Here is a 12440-nt window from a genome sequence, read left to right as displayed (position 1 = left end):
AGGTGATGGATTCTAAAAGAGGACTAACATATGTAATATCTCCTTTCCTGCAGGAGCCCCTGAAGGTCTGTATTGCACTCATTCCATTTACTGTTAATGGACAACTGTTTTCCTCTTCCTAATTTTCAGTGGAAAGGGAGATTTTTTTATTACAATCTTTACTAAAATTTTTAATTACTATTTTTATTACAATGTTCTTAGTAAACACTCTGTTCTCTATGAAACTTTTTTTTCAGGGAAAAACAAATGCCTAAACCCTAAAACATTCAGATTCCAGCTGAAACAGAAAATATTTGAATGCCTTCTCGGAGCTGCAGCTTGGAGTAGGATCATCACTGTAGACTTCATCACCCTGGTACATTGTGTCTAATGTGCCACCTAAAAGTAGATCATGATATAACATAGGAGGTGTATGTCCTTATAGGGAAATGGGAATATAAAACATACATTTCCATGGAAACCATGATGATAGTTGAATGTCAGAGTATTTGATTTTCAATGGAAATATTTCAGATTTATTTTTTTCACCCAAAGCTCAAAGTTTTCCAGACAAACAAATAATTGCTTTTCCTAGGGAAACATCTTATAGGGAACATCTTTAATTTAGGAAGATGGGTACTAGGAAGGGGTTTTTCCTTTTTTTCCTTTGTTTTAATTAGATTTAGATAACTTAGCAATTGAGCTCTTACTTTGTAGATGTCCAGGAATCCACATTGATGGTCAAACCGAGTGTAGAGCTCGTTCAGCATGCTGATGACCTGCATAGGAGTGCACTGCGCGCAGATGGCAGTGAAACCCACAATGTCTGAGAAGAGCATCGTGACATCATCGAACTTCCTGGCCTGAACTTGCTGTCCCTGCCACAACTGCTGAGCCACTTCCTCGGGGAAAATAGAAATCAGAAGGTCTACTGTTTTCTTTTTCTCCTCTTCCAGAGCTTGGTGCGTGCATTCTAGTGTTGCCTTCAGCTTATCCATTCGTTTTTTCAAGCCATCTTGAGCCTTTGCTTGCTCCCCAACCAAAATGACATCACGAGTGGCATCGTGAATAGGTATGTCTGAAAGATGGAGGCCACGGCCCATCAGTTCATCCAGCTTGTCCACACAGGGGGAACCCAGAAACAAAATTGAATTTGATTCGGGCACATGAATCATTTGTCCTTTAACTTCCATCACCTGCAAAATAAAAATAGAGCTTAGAAAAGAAAAAACTATGCAAATATAGATGGATCCCCACTTTACTTTCAGTTTAGTGCACTGCTACTTATCTGCCTTCTACGGCCTCATTTCCTTCTCAGCTTAAATGATGAACATTTATACTCAGCTGTTCAAACAATGAGACTCACTCAGTCTACTCACCAAGGTGAGTCAAAAAATAGCCTTTACTGATACAATAATATCCTCAAATCATATGCTAGATTCCTTTTCAGCCCAATTAAATAAAAAAACAACTACAATAGCACATATTTTTCAGAATAGGTATAAGTAGTGTTTCTAAATTTTGCCAATGGAATGTGCCTGGTCTGAAAAGCAAATCTCAGAGTAGCTCCTTCTCTGTTAATTAGCAATAAATGATTAAAAAAATAGAAAAAAATAATGGGATATGAGAACAACTAGCTCAAAGCAGGTTAGTGAAATGGTGAAGCAGCTTCTGTTTTTTTTTCAGAGAAACAGCTACTAAGCCATGGGTTGCCATGCACAGAGGAGTCAAAAAAGAAGATATGAGAAAACTCTATAAAATAATGAATGACAGAAAAAGTGTGCCAATTTTCCCAGCTCTTATTTGGATGCATACAAACATGCAGTCTAATTGAAGGGCAACGTTATCTGTTAGAATCTGTGTATTACTTGCTGATATTAATTTACATGATTTCTCTTTGTAGAATGAAAGAAGGAACTATAGGAAAGGAGCATTAGAAAGGATGAGTTGGTTCTCCACATTGTTTTACGGAACCTTTAAATAATTTTCATCTCAGTTCCCAGATCAGATTTCGTGTTTCACTGTTAAACGGCTAGAGTGCTGTCTGCGGTTGGCAGGAATGAGAGCCTGGCTTGTTACCTCTTGCACCAATCCACACACAAAGCTACCAGACTGAAATGGACATTGAAACTCTACTGTAATTATACATTGTTTGGGGTTACATTACGATTTTTATTAACTTATTTGTGAGTCACACAAGAGTAATTGTCAATCAAAGTAAAGAAGCAAAGGGCCAATTTTTGCTTGAATATAATATTTTTTTTTAAAAAAAGGAATAAAAAGATAAGATGAACTTACAAGTTTTGCTTAAACAGAAAAAAATTAAATATGGTAAATTGTACTTTTCTGTAAATATAGCCTACCATAGCCTCTGCAGTAACCAGTAATCATAGCTCATGTTTTTGTTTGAGGAGTGCACAGAGTCCAGGGTGATATTGTGCTAGGTGATCTAAAAAATACAGTCCTTATCCCAAGGAGCTCATAGTCAAAACAGACACAACGCAGAACACCACGCAAACTTTGTGCATCCAAGCATAAAGTTCCTGTACTTGTTAGGCACCATAATTTCTGAATCCTGCATTTTTCTATTACATGCAATCTAGTGAAGCAGAATGATCTCCTCATCACCTTTTCTTTCATCAGGCAGGCATTCCCTCACCCTTACATGATTCACTATATCATTTAGTCCTCCTCCCATCCACAATCTCCCCCAAAGGAAAATAGAAAAACCTCAAGCAGAGAATCCAGTGGTGTCTGCATGTGACATAAGCGTCGAAATGCCTGAAAGCTCCTGTCGCACTAACATGGTTGGGGGAGATGCTGTGAAACTCCTGTTTCTATTAGGGATTTCTTATTTCTATTAGGGATTTCTTACACCAGGTGATATGCCAGCATTGCAGACCTCACTCTAAGTGTGAGGTCTGAGCCCATCCCATCCTCATGCCCCTCTGCCTCCACGGGAGCACACCTTACCCAGCTGGCAACTCTACAAATATTACTTCTGATATCAGCCTGGGAACTCATCAAATGAAAGATCTTCAGCATTTAAAGTTGTCTTTTTTTTTTTTTATTCACATTCCTATGCACCCACAAATATTTACATTCCTAAGGCTTTGTTCCCCAGCTTCATTCTGGAAGAGCCGTCTCTGCGAGAAGGTTGGTTAGACTGAGCAAATTTAATGTTGCACAGCTAATTCTTCTTTTACATTTTTAAAATGTATGGCTTCCTGCTTAACGCGTAAGGGAAATAGGTGCATGCAGCCTCATCCTTTCAAAGGGCACACATGAAATTGTTCTAACTTTGAAGTGCAAATTGCCAAACGTGAGCTATATAGCATGGCATTTCTAAATTCCCCTTTTCCCTTTCTCAGGGAGCTTTTCTGATTTGTGTGCCTCAGACATCATTGATGTAGAAAACATGCATCTCACATCACCATTTCACTCCTCCCTCTCCAGGTGAAAATAAGGTGTCACTTTGGAGGAAAGAGCATGACCTTGGACCCTGGCTGAGGGTGAGCTTCTTACCAGCAAGTCAAGGCACTTGGCCAGGAATTGTGTTTCTCCTGTTAACCTGCCATGAGACTAGAAGAAAATTAATATATGCCTCTGTGCTCCTGCTTCCCCTTTGTCAAAATAGGCTTTAAATTCTTTGATGTGATCCCCAACTGTCTGTGCCAGCCTTTCTCAGGTGGATACTTCTCAGGAAGCACTAGCCTAGTGAATAATGTACCAGACAGCACTTTGGAGTCCTATACTCCACTTCTGGGTGACCCCAGGCAAATTATCAGCTATGAATGCTTATTTGGCCTTTCAACACAGTGGGAACAATAATGCTGACCTCCCTGCAACACGCTTTGAGATTTATGTGTGACAAGCAATAGAAAACACAGGTAAACCTGTAAAATGTTTATCTAATAATAATCTGTTCTTCTGCCCAACTGAGCTGAGCCCCTGCTTCACCAAGTCTGAGGGCTTCAGCACATTTTCATCATGTTAAGCACACTTAGAAATTTTTGCTAGGATATTCTCCCTACATAACTACTTAATTTCCAAAAGTGTCAAAGCTTCAGTGCTATTTCAACTTTATCATTTGGATATTTTTATCACTTGCTCTGCTAAACAGAAGTTGTTGGTATTTACTATCATTTCTTTCATGTTTTGTTAGTGATTCTGATGCTCTGCTCTTTCTTGATCACTGAGGGCCTCTTTAAGTGGCCAAATAAGGAACTGGAGAGCAGATGCAAAGCTGCCTTCACTTGCCTGGGGATAAATAATCCAGTCTTGTAAAAAGCTAAGTATGGTATCATTCTTTGCAAAGCTCTTCTGTTCCAAAGACGCCATTATCAGTGCTGCTTTTTACATATGTAGAAACTGATCTCTCAGGGTCCACCTAGTCGCCCAGTCTCTTGACCACAGTGTTTCTGATATGATTCCAACCTATTCCAATTAGGATTCAGAATAACCTCCAGCTCTTTCCTTTGGACCCTCTTGCCTCTTAGATCCTTTTCTGTACCTTGAAGTGTAACTGAATGAAACTGAAGTTTGCCATAGCATGGCTCACCTCTGTACAGCTCCCCAGAACTAGGCTGCTTTATACCCAGACTGTGAGCCTACAGGCAGGCAGGACTACATCAGCTGTCTTTCTCGTAAGCAGGGAAGGATTGAAACATTTTTATCATCAGCTGTATTTCATTACTGCTCTGTTTCATTGCTTTCCTGTCTGTTTAATTATCTTCTCCTGGAATAAAATGAGAATAATTTCACTGTTTTCAGAAGACAGTCTCATGATCTACAGTGGTATAATGGAATAGAGAATATTTTTAAATGAGCAATTACATGTTAGTGTTTACGGGATTACGTTGCTGTGAAATGGTGGCACAGCCTAAGTAGCTCCAGGAAGAAAAATAAAAAGGCTATCACTGAGCTTTGCTTTCACTGCAGACCGACTGCAAAGAACGGGGAGCAAATAGAAGAGGCCCTGACTCTCAGAGGCTCTTTCAGTCTCTCTCTCCCCAAAGACCTACCTAGGAAACACTGACAGACTTTTAAATCTGCTGTTTTAGAACATGAGAGAGTATCCTACTGTGCTGTACACCAATAGCTACTTCATTAGGTACACATTATCCAGGCTCTGCATGCTCTGAATTCATGCAAACCTAGGATTAAGTATGGATCAAAAGCTTATGAATCAAATGCCAACTCCACTGCCTAGTCTTCAAGGAAAAGCATGGGGAAAAGCATCATCTGCTATACTGATGGAAGACAATACTCCTTTTTACAAAGACAGACATTCTGGAATACTGACTGAGAGAAGGTATAAACGTTTTCTATGGCATTAGGCCAGGCTCACGGATTCTGCATCCTCTACAATTTCCCTTGAAGTAGTAGAGCTTCCACTTTGATTTTGATCAGCATGTAATCCCTACCGTATTGTGATTATAGCCTTTCCTTTTTTGATTGGGAGTGGAGTAGGCCACACTGAACAATTACACACACATGCTTGTCCTCATACAGTGAGACAATTTAATGAAAATAAACAGAGCTTCTTATTTAATAGGTGTATGATTAATGAGAGGACTATGCGGTGTTTGGAGGAAAACTGATCTATGAAAAATTAATCTGGACACCATCATACATTTCAAGATATATATATATATAAAAAAAGTTCAGAAAACAGGAAGAATCACTGCATCCTGAGGTTGCGAATACTGGGTGACTTTTAGAAATGTGAGTCAGTGTGGCCTGTAATTTAACACAGCTGAATTCACTTCCCTGAGTATGATACATGGCAGTATCTCACAGACATTTACATCAAGATATTCCAAAGTATTTAGGCAGTTAAGAGCTTAGAAGGATTTTGTAAGCACTGGACAATGTAACTGGTCACTTGTAGAAAGAAATGTTATGACTCTGCTTGCTATGTTTCTGGGTGACACATCTAGAGGAAGGGCTGTAAGTATGATGGATGACATCCTTGATAAATCTCTTGATAAACTGGAGAAATAAGATGAAAGTAGGATGCAAATTAGTGGCAATGAAGTATGCTTAGACAGGAATAATCAAATGCAAAAATACAGGACAGCTAGTAGTTCCTTAGAAGGTGACCCTGAGGTTACAGAGTAGAATAGATAAATACAAGTGAACAAGACATGCTGTCATTAAAAAAAGCAAACATTATATGAGGATGTATAAACAAGACTATAGCTTGCAAAACACAGGAAGTAATCCTACTGCTCTGAGCACCAGTGCTCATGTTTGGTGTAATACTTAAAGAAACAAGTGGATCAATGGGAAACAGTCTGGTGAAGAGCAGTGGAAGTGATGAAAGGTCTAGGAAATATGACCTATTCCCCCAAAACTGAAAAAATTTGAGTTCATCCTGAAGAAGAAAAGACTTGGGGAAGGATATGACACTCTTCAAATAGAAGAGCTGATGCAAAGAAGAGAAACTATTCTACATATCCGATGGTAAAAGGACAAGAAGTCTAAAACTGGGGCGGGGGGGGAAGAGTTTCGTATGAGATATTCCTTTCAAATAACAGGAACAGTGAAAACAGAAACAGATCAATTGGTTAGGACCTTGTTTCTCCATTATTACAGATTTGTGAGTGCAGGGTAAACAAGAATCTACCAAAGTTTATGAATCTTGCTGGGAAGCAGAGGGATGAACTAGATGACTTAACAGAGATCTAGGCGGAGATGAGGAGGGGAGATACAGAAGGATATCATTTTGTCTTCATACCAAAATTATCCAATTTAAACAGTTCCAGGATAATTAAAGCAGTGCAACAGTGTGGATAGTGTAGAATCCCCCTTACTTCACTCAGCCTACAACTAACTAGTCATTTTATGCTCTTTTTATAGGGAAGAAAAGAAACAGGTACTTCTAGGATAAAATTCAAGTCGTGTACCTAAGACGTCTAGCTCAGGGTGGAATGAATCAAGTCCTAGAAATACCTAATTTTCTCCACTGATAAAGGGAACATGAGGTTCAGATATAATTGCCTACGTTGATCAAAGTAGTCCTATTCCTTATCAGTATAAATCTAATTCACACTGATACAGATATTCTGTGTATTTAAAGATATCTAAAGGCCAATACATAAATGTACTGAGCAAAGTACAAGCATAAATCCACTACTAGTCTAACAGACTTCTATTTTTAACATCTGAAAATTCAATGTAGTTATTTGAACAAAAGCTTAATTTGCCCCTAAGTTAACTCAGCTCTGAGGTTGGTTGACCACTAACATAGCCAGAACATGACTCTGAACTTAAACACAGAACTAGAAACAGCTATTACAGCGTTTTTGATATTCCAGCTCTGCTTGCAGATTGGAATAAGCTAGGGTCAGAGCCAGCAGAACTAACTGTGAAGAAAGATTCACGGGAATAAGAAAAATTCAGATTCAAATGAAACCTGGATTTGCCATCTAATATCTGTCAATTAGACATCAAAGCATCTAAATTCAACATAAGAATGATAAAAAGCACCATTACCATAAAAAATCTTCCATTACACCTATCTTTTGTTAAAAAAAGACAAAGAGAAATGTATATCACTTCCACAGAAGTGAAAAAACTATTTAATCAGTCAGAGCATAATGCAATTGAATAAACTAGGCAGGGTTTGCTCAGCACAACTTGGGAGATGTTCAGGTTCTTGAGGAAGTAGAACCCTTAGCATTTGCTTACAAACTTGGATTTCCAGCTCGATGCATTGTCAAAAGACATTATTCCATTCAGCAGCAAAGTGACTGTTACAAATTTCTGGTTATTTATAGAAATCCCTACAGTATTATATGATATGCAACAGCCTTCAAACCAAAGACAGCAAATTTAACATTTTCTGTGTGTCTTGGACACTTGAAGCACATACATACAACATGTATGTTGGAGGGAACATACCTTCAGGAAATCCAAGCCATTGGTAGGATGGTCAGTAGGACACCTGTTACTTGTAGGTGTCACACACTTCGACTAGGGTATTCGATTTTTAGGTATCAATCATTATTTCTCTCTGCCATTTCATCAAAAGCTTTGATATTTTATGAAGACATAGAGTTATTCAATGTATTCCAATAACATAGAATTATTACAAATTTACAGCATGAGGGTGGAAGATCTCTATCAGTCAGGAACAGAGCATGGAAAATAATTTTCTAGGAAATGCCCATTTGTTTAGCCTAAAAATCATCTTTCTCTCTCAGTGTTCTGATTAGATTGATTTTTTCATAATCCAATGGAACGGTCCTGGATTTCTCATGGATCATGGATATTAGAAATTGCATGATTTCTGCTCTTGGATCACTAAACAACTCCTAAAGTTAAGGATTTTAGGAGCCCCATGGAACTTCTCAATGAGATTTACATTCTTGATGTAAAGTTTAAAATGGAGAAGAGGATTAACTGCTTTGAGCAGCTGCAGATTCTGGGGAGATTCCAATTTATGGGATATTTCACAATTTTTCATTTAACTCTGAGTCAGCTAAAAGCCTTTAAAAAAAATCCCGAAAACCAGAAGCCCTGCTTCTTGACAGGAACTGTGAGAATTGTGCTAGCAGTAAACATGTTTCAAACAGAAGATTCTCAACCAATATATTTTTGTTAATTTTGCATTTCAAGCTGGAAAAAAAATGCATTCTTTTGTACTCATGACCTTGTCAGAGTTTGATTATAACACAGCCAAATCAATCAAGCTGTAAGGGAAACTGCTCATATTTAATATTCCCTCTGTGTTTGTACAAGACAAATGGAAGAGAATTACCCTGAAGTTCCAATGAATGTATGTAAAACAGTAGTCATTGTCATAAGTTTTCTGGGAAAAGGAAATGGACTATTAAGCTGCATTTTCTTTCCCTTTTAAAAAAGGGATGAAGAATGAGAAAACAAGAATGAAACATTTGAGAAAGTCATTAAAGATTTCTGAAAAGTTTGTTCTTCAGTTCAAACTAATCTCCATTAGCCTGATAAGGCACAGAGGTAGAGGATGACGCAAATATCCAGTTTGCCATCTTCACAGAGGGAAAAATCAAGTTTGTTACCATTAAGTCACCAGGAATAATTCTTCCAAATTAGTAAATAAGGTTCCTAACAAAATACTTTTCTTGTCTTTTTGTGTGCCTGCCTATATTTTAAGAACATTCCCAGAAATCTATGCATTATCATTTATAACAGCCATTCTCTGACTTGCAAAGGTTTACCCTGTCCATGACTCTTACTGTTTCTAAGTCAATACAAAATATTATAGCAGACCTATGAGCCTTAAAGTAACATATTTTGATTTTTTTTTTTTTTTTTTTTTTTTTTTTTTTTTTTTTTTGAGGAGGAGGAGGAGGAAAGGAAGAGAGTGAGAGAATCTGGGAAAAAATGAAACTGTGGTTTCACTTTTAATCTTCTGGAGAGAACATGAAGAACTCACAGCTCCTGCCCCAAAAGCAGATCAGAGGGTCTGATGATATGAGAACAGTACCCACAACCTGGCCGTCAGCGGGATGAGGGTTTATGGAGGTAAGCTTAACACACCTAATGGCAGGCACTCCTGTAGCTACCACTGACTTTAATGGTACCCATGTCCTTACCATGTCAGTATTTCACACGGAACATGTTTAATCACAAGCAGAAAATTCAACTTCTGAATAGAAGATAATGTACTATCTGTCTGCTTGACTGCTCCTTTAAAATCTTGTCTCTCTTTTTCTTTTTTAGAAATAGCATTCTATTTCTCATCTTACAAAGCAGTGTAATGGCCAGCACCCAGATCAAGGTAATGTTCAGTGCTTTCCACTAGATCAAATTTTACAAAGGTCAAGGTGTATGCAGAGAAATTTCTGTTATGGTAAATGTCTAACAAAAATTAATGAGAATAATTTAAGATTGCCTTTTCAAGACAGGACATTTCTGCTGTTTAAAACAAATATGTCATTCTATTTTTACCTGTTGTCTGCTTTGTGCAAATCCAGAACAGCTGGGTTATGCAGGAACAGAAGTGGCTGACTGAAAGACATAAAAGGATGGGCCCAGTCCTTCCTACAAATATTAGCTTAAAATTAATTTTTTATATTTATCTAGGCCTTCCATTTTGCTGTTTGTGTAGTATTCCATGCAGTTCTGTGCTGTCATGCCACAGGAAAAACGATCAGGGAATGAATTCCTCTGGAGACTCTACTCTGAACGGGGGCCCTTTTTTGCTGTATGTTGTAGAAATACAACAAATCATACCACTCCTGTTCCACTGAGTTTATACTGGACATTCTCGACTTAATACTCAGGATAAAGATACAAGTAAGATCACTGAGACTATCTTGCTAAAGGAAAGAACCACACATGTGCAACTCTATATTACCTCATTCTTGTAAAGAACTTCTTAATTGACAACTATTAGTTGTTAGTTTGTTAAAGACGCAGCTTTTTACTGATTTCTATTAAAGTCAGTCCAACTGGATTTTGGAAGAATTCACCATTCACGCTGAAGCCAGCGGAAAGGCTCCCATGCTCCACAGCTTTGTTACCTTTTGTTCCTACAGTTTTCACCACAATATTTTTGCAGATGCACAAATGAGTTCAACACCTAATGCTTCCATTATTCAGCTCCTAGCAAAATCTTCTCATTTGAACATGAACTGTCCCAGCTGTCTAGTAGACAGCTAGCTGACTTGCTAGTAGATAGTATTCTTCATCACGCTGTGATAACCTTCTCTAAATATTTTTCTTTCTAGATCCAGGTTAGTTTGTTGCTTGGTGGAAGTTGCTTTTAAACAAAATGCAGTGGAACAGTTAACTGAGAATATACATTTATTCATGAGAACAGCAGGCAATGAGCAGCAGAAGCAGCTTTCCCCTTTGATCTATGCAGAACAGATATATATATATATATATAGAATCCATTAGGAGGTGTGACATTTCATCACCAACCTAGGCATCTTAAAACTCCTGTGATTAAAAGATCTTTTTGCCTTTGCACTAACTGGCTTGCAGACAATTTTTATCCTTTAGGACTTACGTGCACTAACTCCTTTCCTGTTCTATTTCATTTTAAGTACACACATCAGTTCCAAATTCCTGCCAACACTACTCCAAGCAAACTGATTAAATGTAGAGTTCTCTGTTGGTATTTTTACTTTGTTTTTCTTCTTATTGCACCATATATCAAACACTTTTGCAGCTTTGATAAAAGAGTCTATCATTAAAATCTGATATAGAGATTCATCAATTCTGATCTCTTGGTGCAGTATACATTTTCAGAACACCGGGACAAGAAATTTCTGTTTTTCCCAGACCAATCATTTCCAAGTTAGATATAATTAGACAGCCATTTCAGCTCTCAGTAAAGCCATTGTAAATACATCCAGCTGATTTTAATGGGAACTGCATCAGGTCTTTCAAATTAACTTTTTGTATTTTACTTAGAAAGACTGAATTCCTTTCAATATATTTGGTACAAATTACAACATTAACAGACCTCTCATCCACAACTTTCTATTAATTATCATAGTCGACCTGTAACAGTAAAATACATCTTTATGTGGAGTCTCCTACAGGCTATGTTAAAGTTCCTTATTTGAGAAGAAGGCATTGGCCTGCTTTAACAGTCCCAGGTTGAAGGTGTCATTTTTAATGAATACCACTGTGTATTTATTTTACAGTCCATCATGAAACAAAAAGCAAACAAAAATATTACAATCCCTTCAAGATTACTATTAATAGAGTATACACAGAGTCTGAGAGGAAATAGCTAGGATGTAGTAAATATTCACATTTCCACGTGTTAAAATATCTTCTTAGCTTCCAGTTTTGTCCAATAAAATTAATTATTTTTTTCTTGAAATGTTAACAAAGGAAAATAAATGAACTTAGGTGAAAGGTAGTATTTTAAAAGCAAGACAAAGTTTCAGTCCTCTTGATTATTCTAGTCCAAATTCAAAGAAACAGTTCATGCAAGCTGCTTCTATGCAAGCATGAGTGTGGATGCAAATGGGAGGCTCAGCTGCTACAGAAAAGAGCAGAAAAGAGTAGAATTGATCAGTCTAAACATTTTGAGAACTGCAGTCTTATGAAGTTCTCCACTCAATCTGCATATTTTTGTCCTCAAATATCTCAGACAAAGTTTGCAGAATTGCTCAGTACTTGCTCCGGGCTGACAGGCACAGCTCTAGAGGCCACGGGACTGCCACAGCGCAGTGCTATGAGTCAGCTGAGGAGTACTGTAGAGAAGCAGAAAATATTTGCACAAGCACAGCATGACATTAACAACACAGCTACCTGGCTTTTGGATTATGGTCAGATTACATCTGGCAGGCTGAAAGACCAAGCAAAGATGATGTAAAGTTGTCTGTACACACATAGACTGACAGGACCAACTTCATCCAATTTATGTAAATCTTGATCTGCTGCTAATTTGGAGTTGTGAATTCCCTAAAGGGCAGAGTACTTGATGAGCACCCCAGTTTGATGCATTGTCA

At 37.8% G+C, this 12440-nt stretch overlaps 1 protein-coding gene across 1 annotated transcript in view; it reads right to left on the bottom strand.

The window, feature by feature from the left end:
* The window catches only part of GUCY1A2 (guanylate cyclase 1 soluble subunit alpha 2), a 155602-nt gene that overhangs the window by 64290 nt on the left and 78872 nt on the right, over positions 1 to 12440 (bottom strand). Inside the window, exon 5 of the mRNA XM_062577541.1 lies at positions 690 to 1175. Coding sequence (XP_062433525.1) covers positions 690 to 1175 — 486 coding nt within the window. The remainder of the gene's footprint in view (positions 1 to 689; positions 1176 to 12440) is intronic.

This window comes from Rhea pennata, chromosome 1 (genome assembly GCF_028389875.1).
Source record: "Rhea pennata isolate bPtePen1 chromosome 1, bPtePen1.pri, whole genome shotgun sequence".
Taxonomy (NCBI): domain Eukaryota; kingdom Metazoa; phylum Chordata; class Aves; order Rheiformes; family Rheidae; genus Rhea; species Rhea pennata.
Note: the sequence above shows the minus strand (reverse complement) of the source record. Positions and strands in the feature narration are given on the sequence as shown.